Source organism: Cloeon dipterum, chromosome 4 (genome assembly GCF_949628265.1).
Source record: "Cloeon dipterum chromosome 4, ieCloDipt1.1, whole genome shotgun sequence".
Lineage (NCBI taxonomy): Eukaryota > Metazoa > Arthropoda > Insecta > Ephemeroptera > Baetidae > Cloeon > Cloeon dipterum.
The window spans coordinates 16,996,958-17,014,330 of record NC_088789.1 but is presented as its reverse complement, the minus strand read 5'-3'; the positions used below and the strand labels follow the sequence as shown (position 1 = coordinate 17,014,330).

The window sequence follows — 17,373 nt, the reverse complement described above, 5'->3', positions numbered from 1 at the left end:
CTGACCAACTCTCGCTCCCATCCCGAAACAATTACGCCATAAATTTTCATTGACAGCTCTTCTGTTGCTTCTTGCGATACAAAGAAATATTTGGAGGTGCAGGAAAGCGATGAGCCAGCGGCAAGTTCATTGCAACAACTAAAGGCAGCGCACTTGCTGCACCCCGCCCGAGGCATTCAGTATAATATTCGTCTCTTCTCAATATAGAACAAACTGATTGATAAACCGCATAAAAAGGGAATCAAAATTAAATGACAGTTTTAATTTGTTGGCGTACCAAGCGCGGTGTACAAAGTCGAATGCTCATTAAACAATCCTAAATATTATCATTGTTTGTTCATAAACTATAAATGTTGAAAACGAAAATTATTTGAGCAAGCTTGTATGAGCGATCGCGGGCTCGCCATATTTTGTTTTCTCCAAGCATTTCCCTCCCCCGTTTCATTCACCCCTGACTTGAAGACCTGCTGTGCTGAACATACAAAACAAATAAGAGGCTCTGTTTTTCCAAGGCCAGTTTCACCAGATTTACGAAATGTCACCCGCACTAAAGAGTATAATATTTTACAGCAAGAGAGGAGCTTTAAACAACAACAACTGTACCCTCTGAATTCATTTCTCCACACACGAGTCACCCCCCGAATCAGTTTAGGTTGCACAAGTTACAGTAATCTGTTAGCGCTTCATGAACCCAAATTTTTTTTAAATTTATCACGCAATATTGCATACAAATTGAACAATTTCATTAACAAATTTGGAAGTTGATCTTTGCAATCACATTGCTTTTCAGAGGATGAATTCTCCTTATTATTATTTTTATAACTATATAAGGAGTAAAGATATTAGTTTGCTGCTAATGTTCGAGCACATGCTCCGATGTTTGCGACCAAAATTTTATCATAAATGACGCAATGTACCATTCAAAAAATTTCCAAGGTGTCGTTAATGAGCAAAATTTGTACATAATATGAAAAATAGGTACTCAATTGCACAATATATTGAAAAATTTTAACCTTAATTTAGTGACCTAACAAAATCTTTAAGGTAAGTTAATACATTTTGAAATAGGCGACCACTCGAGGTTGTTTTCATGTTGAGAAAAAATAAAACCAGGCTTCATCCTCGTCGTCCGACGTTGAAACTGGCCGAGAATTAAAACGACGAAATTAAAAAAAAGCGAGGATGAAGCCTGGTTTTAATTTTTTTCAACGTTAAGTTAATAAGCTACACAGAAAGGCGGATATGTCACCCCGATATCTTAACTAACGACCGAGATATCCTGCATTATGACGAGTGTTTCAATTACCGGGGAATAACTATTTTTCCCATAAGCTTAAGCCTATTTGTATTCAACAACTAATGTGAAAAACATAATGGCAATTTTCCATCAATAGTGTTTAAAATAGTTCCTGAACTCACTCTATTGTAAATTGAAATAAAAATATAACAATTAATTTAATTATTTTAATGAAATTTTATTCAAAAATCTAAATGTTAGATTACAATATTATTTGATCTTCTGGCGGGCTTTCTGCTGAATATTCTCGACACCTTCTTTCTGCAACTGTTCTAGAGTCAAAAGTGAAATTCCCAGCTGATCCTCTCTTGTGAATGGCTGGGCCATCTGCTTCAGCCATCTCTTCGCACACTAAAATATTTTTACAGTGTTATTTATCAAATTCCTTCATGTCTTTTTTCTCAATTTAACCTGAATCGATTCTTCAGTCGATAAGTTGACAAGGTTGTCAGTAAGATATTCTTGTATCCATCTAGGTAGTTTCGACCTTTTGTCTTCACTCGAAAACCGCTATTAAAAATATTTTAAAAAATATACGATCTATTCACTTAAACAATACCTTATCAGCAAATATCATAATGCCATAATCAGTTTTGCCTCTGATAGCTCTTCCAACGCACTGAGCGGCGTGTCTCATAGCGTCAAACGTCAGAAAATCATTCTCCCTAATCTAAAATGCACAGAGTAAATATTTGTTTAAAAAATATATGCAATTCAAAGGCCAAACCTGAAATGTGTCCCTCAAATACTCGAGGCGGGCTTTGAGAATCCTCGACTGCGTGTACACATACGGGATTCCAATCATGACCACGGCCCTGCCGAGGTGGTGGTCGAAGTCAACTCCCTCGCTGACCTTTCCTCGCGCCACCGACAGCAAAATCGCGCCCCTGCCGCGTTCACAGGCTTTGATGTAATTGAGCAATGCCAGGCTTGTCTCTGCAGGGTCTTGAGTCTCAATGAACAGCAGTTTGTGCCTCTGCAGGGTGGTCACGATGCCCTGATCGTACCACGCGGCCACCACGCTCTCAAGGTACAGGTAGGAAGTGAAGAAGCAAACCACACCGTCTGGCACAATCTTGACGATCTCCACCAGCAGCTGGCCGTAGTTTCGAACCACGGATTGGTCCTCTCGACTCTCGAACTTTGACGAAATCGCCACTTGATCGTTGCCTTTGGATACAATCTGGTAATAGAAAGAATATACTTTAAGGGTTGCGATCTTTTAGTTGGAAACAACATCAAGAACGCTCAGTTCTGACAAAGATAGCTTTACTCAAATTCAGCCTATGGGGAAACCAAATTTGTGTCAGTCGCTTGAAAGCTGCACAAAAATTGACCTGTTATCAAATATGTAGAACACTCTTGTCAAATATTTTATCTACCTCAATACAAGCAAATGTGAATTTCTGAAAGAAATCGCCTTTTCAAAATACCGCAAAATTTGAGGACCTAGACAACAGGGTGTCAAGTGTTTTTTCTAATACCTTTTTATCCGTATCTGAAGCACGATATTCTTCAGGAATATGAATCATCTTAAAATAAGGACAAAAATGTTCTATATGTATCATTAAAGAGAAATTAAATATTGTTAAAAATGTTTGGAAATCCCTCCAAACCAATAAATAAATCAACCGACAAAATCTAATTATTTTGCTTTGAATCCCATACTTTTTAAATCCTAATTGCTATTTACCATTGGCAGTAAGCAGGGTCTGGCCAAAGTCATTGAGAAGGACGTCATGACTTTAGGTTGGAAATCCAGGATTTTTGGGTACATGTCCAGAGGAGAGAGTGTGCCTGAGGTAATGACGACAGTTTGAAACCGATCAAAAATTGGTTTCACCGCAATGGACGCATCTAGACAGCTGTAACAAGTTTTCAATGAATCAGAAATACATTCAAAATTTAACCCTACCGGAAATGGAGGATTGGATTTGGAATGTTTGGCGTTTTATCCTCAAATGGTTCGACAATGATGATGAAGCCTTTAGTGTATGTTGACACCAGAGTAGCTAAATGGGACACAACCACTAATGCTGAAAAGTCAGTCTGGTCAGCGATTTCGAGGGTTTTCAAGAGTGACGCCAGACGCTCAGCTGCAAATCTGATGTAAATTTTAAGTAATGTTTCTAAAAATCATAGCAAATCGCACCTCAGTGGCTTTCTGTCAATGCAAACTTTCTGCATTATATCTTTTAGAAACCCAGCTGGGCTCTCTTGCACGACAAACTGCACTCTAAGCCTAATCTTCAAATACTCGACAAATCTGCGTAGGAATCCAACAAAATGCTCAGCATCTCGGATGTTTCCGGGGATCGCCTCTGCAGATGTTCATAAATTAAAATTCAAAGTGTTATTTTAATTGTAATAGTATACCTTGTAGAATTTGGTCAGGTAAAACAGGGTTGGCCAACACCATATCTGTTTCTCGCGCCTGCTGCGTTTCTCTAAGACCATCTACCATCCTCTGATATTCTTCTGTCAGCCTTCTTGGACCAACTTCTTTCATGCTAAATAAAGTCAACATAGTGGCTAGCGAAATATTTTTAAAAGATCTTACTGTCTGATGGTTTTTGCCAAGTCCAGTAGATTAGCAGAAGCTCTTTCAATAATCCTCTTTGTGATTTTCACGCTCATAGAATCAATGCAAACATTGTCTGAAAAATAAAATCCATAATTAGGAGAACAATAAGATACAGGAGGGTATTTCCAAGAGATTTATCCTGGTCTGCAATTTTTATTTTCTGTTACTACCATCCTGAATTTTTGGCATTAAAGTGTCGAAATAACCATAACCATGTTTGCTGAAAAATTCTACAGCAGTATATTTTCTTATTTTCCGAAATTCTGGTGAAATGGGCCTTTTGGCGTTCTTGAAAATGAGAATATCTCGAGTTCTAATGGGGCTAGAACATTGAACTTGTGCCAAAAATGCCTCTAAACTTTTAAATTTAACCCACTATTTATGGAATTTACCAAATTTGAATGATATTCAATTTTTAAGGATGGGATTAAATGTTGCCCCAAGTGAACGTAACATGGCTAGAAATTTTCACAATCTTAGGGCAAAATTTTATCCCATTATCAGTAAATATAAAATGCTATTTTTTTAGTTTTCAAAAATTAAAAATATAGCCAAGTATTACTCAGGTTTCAGAAAAAAAGTGGTTAGTTGTGGGCTGTTATAATAGGCATCTCTTGGCACAAAATTTGATATTCTTGGACCATTAGAGCTTGTGACATATTTGTGAACGGCAATTTTCTCCATATTTCACTGAGATCCTCAAGAAAAACTGTATAACAAATTTCTGGAAAATTTGGTAATATCGACAGCTCTTTTTAGCACCCTAACACCATACCAAAAAAAATCTGGATGGTAGTAGGAAAAATTAAATTGCGTTTTGAAATCTGTCTAAATTTCATAATTAACATCATTAAATACCAATATTGTGAGCCTCGTCAAAAACAACAACAGAGTTTTTCGGAATGTCCTTAGATACGATCTCGGCAATTTTTGGGTCAAGCAGGTAATGGTAACTGTAAACCACAATGTTCGCATATGAAACCTGCAAAATCCAGAATATAAATTTACATTCAAACTGGGATAATAAAAAGATCTCACAGCGTGTCTGGCGATGAAGTAAGGGCACCAGCCTTTCTTAGCACCGTAGCTTTTCAAATCATCAAGGGTGTAGACGCCTGGTTCGAGATAACTTTCATTTCCGTAGTCCTCAAAATCCTCAAAGTAGGTGCAGACAGGGACTGAGTCGTCAGTCAAGTGACGCTCGCGCACGTGCGACGCTGTCAGGTTGTGGCACCTGCCGTCCACGATCTTGCCATCCTTCTCCTGACGCACGTCCTTGTGGATGCACAGGTTTTTCCTCGAGCTGAGCACTACGCCCGTGATTGGAATCTTTTCTTTAAACTGCTCCTCGTAGTACTGCAGTAGCCGACGCAGTTCCTCCAGCACCTTCTCGATTTCAGGCACAGTTCGAGAGCAGTAGACCAGTTTGCAGAGTTCACTGGGATACTGCCTCATGTAGGCCACGATCAACGCGAGAAGAGATACTGTCTTTCCAGTGCCTGAAGGCATTTCCAGCAAGCAGTGACCCTGTGAGGAGCAAGAGTTTATTTTAACCAAAATAAAAGTCACGTGGAACACAACCTTTGCATCGATCGCCCTTTTCAGCTCAACCATGTAAGAATACTGCTCAGGGTAGATATACTCGTAGGGAAAGTGCACGATAAGGCCTTCAATGTCGAGTCTGAAATTGACCAAAATTGCAGATTTACATAACATATATTATGATTTATCCATTTGTTTTCATGTTTCGAACGGAACAAAGAGTACAAACTATCGAGAATGACGACTCATCTTGAAAGTGTCAATAAAAAATAAACGAGAGCAGTGTGTTACTCGTCTTCCTGTACTTACCTCATTTTCGCGTCCAAATTTTCTTGCTCCGTGGGAAACTAACAGACACCGGGGAGGATGGTCTTATTCAGTCTTATTTGCAGCAAACTGTAGACATCCTTTTCAATCAAGTAATATAGATGCTTAATAGCTTTGCAGTTCCCTGAACCTTCAATTTTCTTGAGTAGAAAAGGTAGGAATGATAAAAGCACATGGGCCGTAAGCAAGCACACGCACATCAACGTTTTGTTGTGTTTTGCTTTCGCCGGCTGGTGGGCGGTGAGCTGGTGTATAAAAAGGAAGGGAGGGGAATCATGTGCTCTGACCCCCACTGCTCTGGCAGACTACTACTCTTCTTGCTACGCTTTCACGTTCATTCAATAGAGAAATATGAGATGATCTTCTGCACATGCTAATTAAAATCCTTAATCGGCGACAGACGAAAATGTCTATTGGGCTGCGAATTTTAGGCTGTTGAATATTTTTTTCTGAGCTTCTAACTGTCATGGCATGATCAACAAGTGAACATAATTTATGCTACTTAATTTTTATTTATTCTCCACTTTACTCCTTAAATGCTTAAAACCATCCAATATAATCTATAATAAATTAAGAATCATCAGTAAAATTTATATAAAATGGCCCGATAATTTTTATTTATTGTACAAGGTCAATACAAAAAACGCTCATACATTTATATAAAATAAATTAAATATTTTGATGCGCGCGTTTAATTCTGCAAGTCGCATTTGTAATGGTTGCAGTTGCCACCTGCAGCTCCGTGTTTTACCGCCTTCTCCAAACCCTCGACAATGCCTTCGTAACGTGGACTCACCGGCATAATTCTGCAGAAAATCACAATTAAATTAAAAAAAACTTTAAGAATAAAAAATTGGGACTTACGGGCTTATAACCCTTGCCCCCTTGAGCAGCATGCGCGCAGCCTCGAGGTACCTGGGCGCCTTGCCGTCAGGGTCCTCGCAGGCCACCATGTTGAGGCACTCGTAGTTGCCGAAGGCCTCCCCTCGCAGGTAGCTGAGCACCAGCAGGGTTTCGCGCTCGGCGCCGTACGCGTCGGACCGGTCGAGGGTGCGCGGCTGCGAGTCGATGGGCGGCATGTAGGGGCCCGAGCGGCCCAGCAGGCCTCCGAACGGCCGCCCACCCGTACTATACTGGCTGATTGCGAAAAGCACTGCCTTGATCAGCAACAAGATGAGCACATTGCTCAGGTTCAAGCTCAGCACCTGAAATTTCGATTGTTCCAAATTTATTTTCCTGTTAAATGTGAAGGGAACTGAATTCTTAAATTAACAAGGAAACCTTGCATAAATTAAGTTTGAAGCAAAATTTAAATCTGCAGTGTTATCACCTGGCTGTTAGAGTACGACTTGGTGATCAGTTCCCTGGCCATATTGGCGATCATTGTTGTGGGAGACCCATGCAGGTCAATCTGCTTCCCATCTCGTGCCGGCTCCACGTCATTTTGATGAGTAGCGCCAACAACCACCAAATAGCCGAGCACCACCGCCAACACGCTCTGTCCAAGAGCCCGCGCCATCACTATTGTGAGTAAAATTTTTGTTATTTTTTTTTAAATTAATAGAGTCTGCTTAGAATAAGTATAAACCAAGTTAAATAAAACTTATTTCAAGAGCTCTACGGTAATTAATTTTATTCATAAAAAATGTTGGTTAAAAATAGCTATTAATGGAGATCCACTTTACTCCTGTCACTTCCATACGTGTTTAAAATAATCTTCCAGGAATTTTCACATTCATCAAGATATTAAAAAAAACTCACCTTTTGGTGTATGGCAGCCGCGACAGTCGCGAACGGAGTCTGAGACAGCACTGTAGACGTTGAGGAGGGCGCGAGTCACTTTAAAGACTCAGCCGGTCGCGCCTCACGTCCTTGCAACAATGCGTCCATTGTGAGGACACGCAAAAAAGCAAAAGTTTTAGACTTGTCTCCGGCACTCTTTGGAGCAACGCATGCACTCACGGAACGGTTTTGCGTGCGCAAATAATGTCGCATTCGAGCTATTGTTTTATCTGCCGCATGTCACAATGTCCAATTTTTGCTGAATGCATTGTGCGAGAGCATCTTCAAACTTCCTTTTCGCGTCATGAACACTTTCATTTCTTAACACGTGCATAATGTGAATTGGGATTATGCAAAAATTTGCTCAAGCAGGCGTACGTCTCACACTCACATTACTGCATGAGGGGAAATTATTTTATTAATGTGGATATTAGTAGTGAAAAACTCTGAAAGAAAATTTTTATCCTAAATATTCTGTGAAAATTGGGAAATAGCTAAAATTTCCCCAGGATGCCGATTAAATTTCTGAGAAAATCGGCTCTAAAGTGTGCATGCATTAGTAATCACGATTTATTTTGCCTAAAGTGAAATCTACCCCATAATTCGCACACTGTTGGATTTTTGATGTAAATTTCCAAGAAAATCGTCTCCAAGCAGTTTCCGATAAAGGAGGATGATCCCTCACAGCTACACCACTCACCAAAATATAATTTGAAATTGGCACGAACCAGAGAACACAAACGTTTTTGCTACAAATCACTCGGCGCACCTATAATTTGCGAGTATTTTTAAGTGAAGTTTTTCAGTGCCATTTTTCATTTTTAGGAAAGGATTGGCAATTTTTTAACTCTTTAACCGGCAGCTGGCGTGGCAGGCGCAGCAGTAATTAATTATCTCCATGCGATGAGAGGCTATCCACGCGATCTAAAAATTTCCCTGTGGCACGGCGCGCAATGTGGCGGCTGGCTGACAGTGAAATATCAAAAAATGCCTATTTGGTTCACCTTCTGTTTTGAGCAAGCAAAAAAACGCTTGGCTCAAAAGACTCCGAGTAATAAAAAGGTGTGATGGTAGACGGTGCATAACTTTTGACCACCTGGAAATTGGTTAAAACACAAACTTCTTCTTTTGAAATTGGAAAAAAATATTAACAATTTGTCTTGGATTGGAAATAACAATAATAATTGTGTTTTGCAAAACAATTAGTTTATTAATTAATAATCTTAACAGTGTGAAATAAATCAGGACCAAGTACAATAGTTCAATTTCAGAAATACCCGATTTTTTTTTTAAAAAAAAGAGTACTGTCATTAATATTTTTGCTTGATTTCGATTCCTCTTGTCGCAATTTATCCAAAGATGTGCAAAGTATGCGTGCTAAATTTCCCTCCTAGCAAAATAAATCGTGATTTTACAATTTTACAACAAGGAGGCAGTGCTCGTAGCTTGATTTGCATCAAAACTTTGGAGCCGATTTTCTCAGAAATTGAACCTTCAAAACTGGAAATTTTTAGTAGATTTTTCCAATATCCCCAATATTAAAAATTATTTTTCAGTACTGATTAATTTTTTCTCACAATCAGTTCCCTATGCAGCAAAAATTATTTTTTAGCTGAAATATCATTTTATATAATATGGTGTGTAGACAAGTTTATCCCGCGAACGGGGTTAAATTTTTTGTAATAAAACACTCGGATCTCTCCACATCTTATAAAATTTTATTAAAAATTGTTCAGAGTAGATGTTGGGTAGCTATTATGTACAAACTTAACAATAAAAAACACTCACTCGATTCATACAAATACATTAGCCCACGTTTGTGATAGTAAAACTCAATCACACTTTTCCAGTTCCTGTTTGCTTATGAGCATAACGCTTGGCACCTCAAGAAAATGCTTATTTTAAACTGTTCTGGGTTCATTATAGTTTACATAGTATAAATATCGTGATCTGTAACTTTCCTCTATAAATGCACATGTAGATGTGTACCTGATGGTTTGAATAGTTTTTCCAAAACATTTTTAAGTAACAATAATAATTGTAGTTGTGCAGCAGCTGGAATTTTTCGAATTTTCCCCTCGACGGGACGGCGGTTTACATTCATAACGCAATCCTTCGCAAGGTGCGTTTCATGCGCTCGTGCACTGACTCTTTCGATACACATATTTTCTTTATCTGGGGCCTGCAACCGCTGCCCTGGGCTGGAAGGCAAACTCGCTCACGCCGACGCCCATACGTCGCCTTCTCGATTCAGCCTCGCAGGTGAATTGAGAGCAGTCCTGCCTCCGGACGGCGTCCATCACGTCGTTCATGTGGTTCGAAAGCATTCGCGCCACGCTCGGGTTGACACTGAAACAATATCAGTATTTTAGATCTCATAGACTTGAAATGGATGTTTGAAACTGGAACTGGAAAAATCACGAGTTTATTAAATTCTAGCTATAGTAAAGGTTTAAGAAATATACATAATGTGAAGAATAAAGTTTGGCACAGCAAAACATATGCACGTTTCGGCAAGGCTTGGTTTTCGTTTATGACCTTAAAGAGAGACAAGAGGACTTAAAAAAGTTGCCAAACACATTTTTCCCAAAAATTGTTTTTCAATCCTATTATAATTTTGGGTGGTATGTAATATCCCGCATCTCCATAAGAAAGCTACATTATATTTACGACAGCGGGATTCTTACTCATTGTGTATTGTTAACATGGAAATAAATGCAAAAACTTCCAGCTGTAAATTTCAAAAGAACCAAATCCGATGCGCATATTTGGTTGTTTGTATAAACAACAATTACCCCAATGTAGATTTATGACCATAAGCTAACTCTTCAGCTACAAGTAGACGCCAAAAAATCGGGTTTCCACTTATCGGTAGCAGAATGGCAAAAGTGATTTACTAAAGGAATTTCTCTAGTTTTGGTAAAAAAAATGGTGTCACATGATATTAATTTCATTGAAAAAATTAAATTCCTATTTTATTTGGCCAATGCCTTTTGAGTAATTAAAAATATATGCAAATTACTCAAATAAATGATTTGCTAATTTAATTTTCATAATTTGAATTTAATTTTGCTACCAAGCTAGAGGAGGCAACTATGAGTCACTGTTTAATTTAATTAGAAAAGGGAAGAGTTAAACCATCGATCCCCTCCAAAAATCCTCTTATATTTAAGTTTCTACGATAGAGAGTTGAGTGAGTACTTTGCTAAAAATTCAACAGGTTGCACGCACGCAGCTTAGGAATCTGCCGGCTAAATAAATGGCAATGAATGTGAAAGTGCGCGCGACGGGATTAGCCTGTTTTGAGAGAGGGCTTTCACCTCTCGCTCGCGAGAAGAGCCAGCACGCGCATTTCTCACATGCACATTTTAGAAAAGGATGGAATACTTCAGATGAAATCAAAAGTCGTATTAATGTATTCAACTCACAAGGATAGGAATGTGCCCATTTTCTTCTCCATGAGGATGATCGAGTCGCCTGACTGTTGCGTCATGACATCGCAGAAAATGCGCTTGGCGCACGGCGTGTCTTCGCTCCAGCTGTTGTGGCCGTATTTTGAGAGTTGAGCAAGGAAGCTGTCCGGCTGCTGTCCCTGCATGGCGTTAACCATGTTGGAGAACATGACATCTTCTTCATTGCTGTTACGGTTCTGTAATTTCCAAAATTGGGTATCATTCGTAATTTGTCACACATGCGCGTGTTTTTAAACGACAAAACCTAATAGAAGATACAATAAAATTCATTTCATTTAAATTAATTTCCCTGTGGGTTGCATTTAATGAAAAAAAATAAAAAAAATGTAAGATATGTTTAAAATCTTTTAAATGCCCCCTGAATTTAACAGTTGACGCAATTTTATGGTAAAAAATTGATTAAATTGTTATTAAACATTTTTTTATTGATAAAAATGAACTCTATCTTTCAATAAAGGGCTTTTATGATAGAGATAATGTGCAATTGCCTATTTTTTTCGAAAAAAATTTGCTTTTTAAGAATGCATGAAAATAAAATTACCTGGAAGTTGATGAGAGGCGACCCTCCAGTGACGAGCGATCTCCTCGACCTGCTTTTTCCATAATCGACCTGTGTGGTCTCGAGCATCCTAGAGATGGCAGCGGCTCCGAGTCCAAGGGCGGCACCGCCGGCCACGAGTCCGATGGCGGGGGCGAACGCAACGGGTCCAGCGAGCAGGGGTGCAGCGACTCCAACCTTCTCCTGGGCCCGTTTGCCAGGGAAGCCGAGGTTGGCACCGATGGACTGCGTGGCGGACATGATCGGCTCGACCATTGGACGCGCAAACTCGGTCATCCTTATGTAGCCGGTCTGCACGTTGTCGCGGATCAGGTCGCCGAAGCGCAGCCAGAAAGGTCGCGAGTCGTCCACAGGAGAATAGTAGGTCGCGTAGCTTCCGCTGCTCTGCTCTGGCACGTACTTGTAGCCCTTGTTCTTGTAGCGGTACTTGTACACGTCCAGGCCGTCATCGTTGAACTGGTAGGGCAGAGTCTTCTTCGGAGCCTTGTTGGCCGCGAATTTGGGCAGGTCGTACGGCTTGGCGGCTTCGTAGGCTGGTTCGTACGAGTAGGGGCTGTGGTCGTTGTGGATGTCCTAAAATAAAGGGTTGAAAAGATTAATTAAAAATATCGTGAAAAATTCTGTGAGGAGTAAAACAACAATATTTTGGAAAGGAACTTTATGGAAAACTTAAGTTTTTGTAGAGATTAAAATATTCTTGATCAAAATGTCCAACTGATTATGCCCAACAACTTTACTACGGTTCAAGCTCACAACATTTCGAGTTAATATTTTAAAAAATTTCCTCATATCGGAGAACAAAAATTTTTAAATTTGAGATATCAAAAATTTGCGTCTTTTAATATTAAAATAGAAAAATGTGCTATGTTTTTCGTCCTTCTTGAGATAATCGCGGTCAAAGTTGGAAAAACGTGAAATTTTTGCCAGGCAAGTTGATGGTTCGAGTAAATTTCCCCAATTTTAAGTCAAATTTTATCTCAGCTAGATTCATTGCAATTATTTTATGCTTAATCTAGGTGGTAAATGGTGATGGAGATCTGCATTTCCCCTCAAAAGCCCCGAGTGTGAGCTTTTAAGCTAATTAAACTAAAACAAAATTTGGCGTTTTTGAGGTTGATTCAGAAGTTTTCTCAGTCACCAGGAACTCAAATCTGGAGTTCATTTTTACAAATAATATTGATCTTCATGCTAAATTTAATCTCGTTTTTCTGCTCTCTTCTTCTGCTTGAAATTTGCTCTAATTTTACCTGAGGATTATCCTTAGCGAAGTAAACAGGCGCCTGGTCCACCTGTTTAGCGACGTCAGCTTCGCGGGCCATGAACGTAACCTGCTGGGCGCCGAGTTCTGGGTGAGCGTACTGCAGGATGGGGGCTCTCACGGCCGTTGGTCCCTGGTCCAGCACCGTCGGCCTGATGGCGTTGGCGTCCAGGTCGCTGGTCTTGCGCGCACGGCGCTGCTGCTGCTGCTGTTGCTGCTGAGGGGCGTCGTAGGGCACCAACATGTTCTTGATGACGCGCGCGTTGCGGTAGGTGTGCGTGCGGTCATGCTCGTCATCCGGCACGCGCACACCCGTGATCACGGGGATGCCATCAGAGTCGATGGTCATCTGGCGGCCAGACCGGCTGCTCGCGGCGGCGCTCGCCTCGTCCTTGATATTGAGCAGTCGCGAGGTCACTTGGACCGGTTTCGGCACGGCCTCCTTTTTAAACGATTCCGGCGCTCTCGAGCGCTTCACCACCAGGGTGGCGCCATGCAGTTTGTACTCCTCCGTCTCCTCACCGTTCTCAGCAACTGTTTTTATTTAAGTTAGTAATTTTCACATAAAAAATAAACGCAGTTGATTATTAATTCGTAATAACTCTATTTTAATTAGAATCAATAAAAATTAGATTAATAAAAAGCCCTCTCTGTCTATATTCAAGAAATCTAGGCTCCTTTCACACTTTAGTTTTTAAAATATGCCAAAAACATGCTAATTTTTTGTCACCCCTGCAATGGTTGACCTGTACTAGAAGCCGCCCTCCTCATAAACAAATCAAAACTGAACCACGAGGGAAATATTTATACTTTGAAGGTTTTTTTCTTAAATCGAAAGGAACTCACTGGTCAAAAGTTTGGGGACCTTAACTTCCTGCTGCAGGGCCCTTGCGATGGTCAGTGCGGCCGCAGATAAGGCCTTATCCTCTTTGGGCTGTTCCGTGTTGGACGCAGCAGCAACCGTAAAGAGCACAATTACCACTCCTATTATTTTCTTAAACCTGAAACCAACGAGATAGGGTATTTCAATTTGATGCACTTTTTTACAGCTAGAATGTGAATGAGAAGAAAATATGCGTCAATGAGTCGTCGCTAACGAGACATAGCAGGTGCATCCACTTTCCTTTCATAATTAACGACCAATATGATAAACACATAGATTGGAATTCCGAGACGTTTTACTTTCAACGCACCAGCTAAACCACTTTTCATGCTCCTTTTAGTAATTGAGAAGCGGAAAATGCGTAGATGATCGTTTGACTTCCATAATCACGCTCTGCTTTTGAAGGGCAAGAGCAGGAAATAAATATTGTTGGAGCGGCACGGCTGCTGATGATAATTGATAATCCGTGCTTTGGCCTATACATCCACTTCCTCCTAACACACATTTTCTGCTCGCTGCAGTATCTGACCTATGCGGTTGCAGCTCTATTAGAATTCGTTCGATGCAAAAGCGCTGAGAAAGTAAATCGGATATGTATGAAAGGTTCAAAGGGCGCCCACACCTTCCTCACTCATGGCGTCGATTTCATTTATTCCTTTTTAATGAGCGCGCGACCGGCCGGCCGGCTGCAGAGTTCGAGAAAGTTACTCTTTCGGTGGCAAAGGTAAACAAATCCTTTTCCTCACTCGCGGGAGTGATATTCAAAATTAACGCGGTCACAGAACTCGCGGTAACAAGGGCATAGAGAAATAATTTGCGCGCCTGACGCGGCGCTATTAATAGTGCGTGTCATCCATCCATGGCCCGGCCGCGATGACAAGAGTGCTGCACGGAAAGCGCACAAGAAAGTAAAACTGGAGTGAGTCTGATTTCCATCCAAATTCGTCGCCGCGGTGCTCGGTGAATCGGATTAACCGAGAGTAAAGAAAACAAAACAAGAGGGAAAATCGAGGCGTGCTGCGAAACCATTCGTTATTCGCTTTGCCTCTCCGATTTCTAGACCGAAAAGGAAGAGGCGACTGCCGCGCGTGTTAAGTGTACATTCGTAAGCGACACAGATTTTCGTTCGCCTCTGCTCTCTCATTAGCTCTGCCGATTTTAACCCAATTGGGAAATTCTATATTTACGGATGATAAACCAATCACGTTTTTTTCCATGAAGTAAATTATCTTTTAACCAGCTAAATAACGCTCTTAAAAGTAGCCCGGGGATTAAATTTTTGACCGTTCCAATCGATTCCTGGGGGTTGAATTAGTTTCAGCAGCCGGATAACCCTATTGAGAATTCGACAAGATGTGCAATGTAAAAACCATTGCTTTGGCGGTTTTCGGTCTGAACCTTGCAAATTGAGCAATATGAATTCCGGCAATCCATTTTTTCTGATATGGAAGTCTATACAATTTCACGAATTGATTGTGAGGGGAACAAACCGCCAGCCGCAGAACAATGGAAATAATAATAATTATTGTTCTATTTTGGAATGTATTACATTACATTATGTTCTTGCAACAGCACATTCTCACACATTAAAAGAAATGAGTTTTTTTTATTAATTTCCTCTATGCTCTGCTTTCATACCACAAAAGAGAAGAGAAAATTTGATTTCCAGCATATAGCAGCTGCTGCTGAGCGAGCAGCATGTGTGTAGAGGAACTCTCAGCGCGTTTGGCTGAAGGCCAGAGAAAGTTTTATAGGGATACTCTCATTATCGATATACAGTGGGTCGGCAGAAAAGAAGGTGATGAGACACCGTGAAAAAACGTATGTGCAAGAACGCTCTTCCAGGTGCGACTCGATCTCGTCGTTGTTATGTGCGTTGTTTCCCTTTCTCATCAAACTCACGCCGACACGAATTTCAGTCACAATTGTAACACTTTTCATTCATAAATTTCACGAAACTACCGTTTGAGAACGTTTTGTTGCCGGCTTTTAAATATTTTCGTTTTGTTCACGTGCAAGAAAGGGTTTGGAAAGTTTCATAACGGTATGTGCAGCTGATTGTCAAATTTTACCTGGAAAAGGGTTTAAAGGAATTCCATGAATTTTTCTATAGGATTTTAGCGTTATTTAATTTTAAAAAATTATCCAAATAAACATATCAACGTGTGAACGAAAATGTGTCAAATGTTCGCGCTTAAAGCTAAGTGAGGAGGATCTTTTCTAGCAAATTATTTGCAAATGCATATAGACAAACTAAGTTTATCTTTTCCACTACAACGAGCTGAAAGAGCACGTGCGTCCAGGCCGCACAGAAATTACTGGCTGGTCTGAAAATCATTACACATTTTAAATTTGGAAATCTTGGGGGTCTTCGGGTTCACCGACTTTCTGAACGATTGCTCTAGGGCATAAACCACTCATCTCTATAGCGTGAACGATTTCAACAGGCTTGAGCGATTCAGATTTTTCCCTTTTTCACAATATTTAACATAAGAATAAAAAAGCTTAATTATTAGGCCCCAAATTTATATCCGTTTATCAAGCCAATAAATTTGAATTAAAAAACTGCTCACGAACTGCAACTCACATATTTTTTGGTACTCTCTTTTGATAAAACTGACTAATATCCTGTAATTAAGTGCAACTCACCTGACATCCGTAGGGTCCGTCATGTTTGGCAAGTTTAGTGCGCTCGCACAACCTCACTTCGTCTGCTTACCCGACTGACTGACTGTCTAAACGAAACTCGCGCAAGGAGGAGCATCTCAGCTGTGCCGGCTCTCTCTTTCCAGCCCACTTTTCCTGACCCACTATTCCTCTCATAAAGCTTCTTCGGTGTGGACGGATGAGACAACGAACTGTACAACCCTTTGGCTAAACAATCTCCCCGCTGGTATGCGTCAAAATGCGTGCGTTTGGTATGATCGGCTTCATTAATTTCCTTCAAACTGCACCACGCGTTTCATGCTAATCCGTGCGCGGCACTAATTAAGAAAAGCAAGGCGCTCAAACTGGAATAATTTCACCTCCTGATTGCTTATGCAATTCAACGAAAATGAGTCGACTTTTAACGCACTTGACTCTCTCCGCGCGTTCCAAATATGTAGACGCGCGCACTCGATTGTCAATTATCAGAATTTATGTCTAGCGGTCCGGGCCATTACCCGTGCCGACGTTTATGTCTCCAACGTCCTTTATAAATAATGGAAACAAAAATGGCACCGGGTCCTTCAAGATTTGCCAACGCAGCTCCGGATATATATATATAAGGAAAATGGACCAGATTTAAAAGTGCCGAGTGGAGCATCTGAAAAGAAAATCTGCGCGCGTCCACCTTGACCAGTGACGCCTACTCGATCGCATTATTTTCGGCCCAATTGTAATTTACGGTCGGCCGTGCTGTCCGCACCGGATTACCACGCAAATAATAAAAATACTTGCTCTTTTTTGCTTTCTAAATAATCGCCAACGATGAATAACTATTTTGAATATTTAGATAAAATGTGACGGATTGGAGTGTTAAATTTTCATGAGGCCTAGCAAACTCATGAAATTTATAGCAGAAATCAGTCTTGCAGAATGCGTCATAAATATTAATTTTTACGGATTTTACGGGGCAGTTTTGGAAAACTTTGAGACCTCAGTATTTTATCTTCCCCTGGTCCAAT

The 17,373-nt window shown here is 40.4% G+C and overlaps 3 protein-coding genes across 3 annotated transcripts; all 3 read right to left on the bottom strand.

Moving 5' to 3' along the window:
* Nucleotides 1-1,454: 1,454 nt before the first annotated feature.
* On the bottom strand, nt 1,455-5,954 carry Xpd (general transcription and DNA repair factor IIH helicase subunit Xpd). The gene is made up of 13 exons (XM_065491336.1): nt 5,733-5,954; nt 5,463-5,562; nt 4,920-5,408; nt 4,740-4,863; nt 3,858-3,954; nt 3,674-3,807; nt 3,450-3,618; nt 3,213-3,401; nt 2,991-3,162; nt 2,025-2,480; nt 1,857-1,967; nt 1,709-1,807; nt 1,455-1,648 (listed from the first exon to the last, which is right to left on the bottom strand). The coding sequence occupies exons 1-13, from the start codon at nt 5,735-5,737 to the stop codon at nt 1,508-1,510; spliced, it is 2,286 nt and encodes a 761-aa protein (XP_065347408.1). The 5' UTR covers nt 5,738-5,954; the 3' UTR covers nt 1,455-1,507.
* Nucleotides 5,955-6,334: 380 nt separating this feature from the next.
* LOC135942789 (uncharacterized) lies at nt 6,335-8,277 on the bottom strand. Its single transcript, XM_065489099.1, has 4 exons — nt 7,512-8,277; nt 7,081-7,271; nt 6,615-6,955; nt 6,335-6,556 (listed from the first exon to the last, which is right to left on the bottom strand). Exons 2-4 carry the CDS (start codon nt 7,267-7,269, stop codon nt 6,442-6,444), a joined length of 645 nt encoding a protein of 214 aa, XP_065345171.1. The 5' UTR covers nt 7,270-7,271; nt 7,512-8,277; the 3' UTR covers nt 6,335-6,441.
* Nucleotides 8,278-9,228: 951 nt separating this feature from the next.
* On the bottom strand, nt 9,229-16,485 carry LOC135943053 (uncharacterized). Its single transcript, XM_065489444.1, has 6 exons — nt 16,355-16,485; nt 13,669-13,823; nt 12,812-13,356; nt 11,547-12,137; nt 10,961-11,181; nt 9,229-9,881 (listed from the first exon to the last, which is right to left on the bottom strand). Exons 1-6 carry the CDS (start codon nt 16,375-16,377, stop codon nt 9,704-9,706), a joined length of 1,713 nt encoding a protein of 570 aa, XP_065345516.1. The 5' UTR covers nt 16,378-16,485; the 3' UTR covers nt 9,229-9,703.
* Between the last annotated feature and the right edge of the window lie 888 nt (nt 16,486-17,373).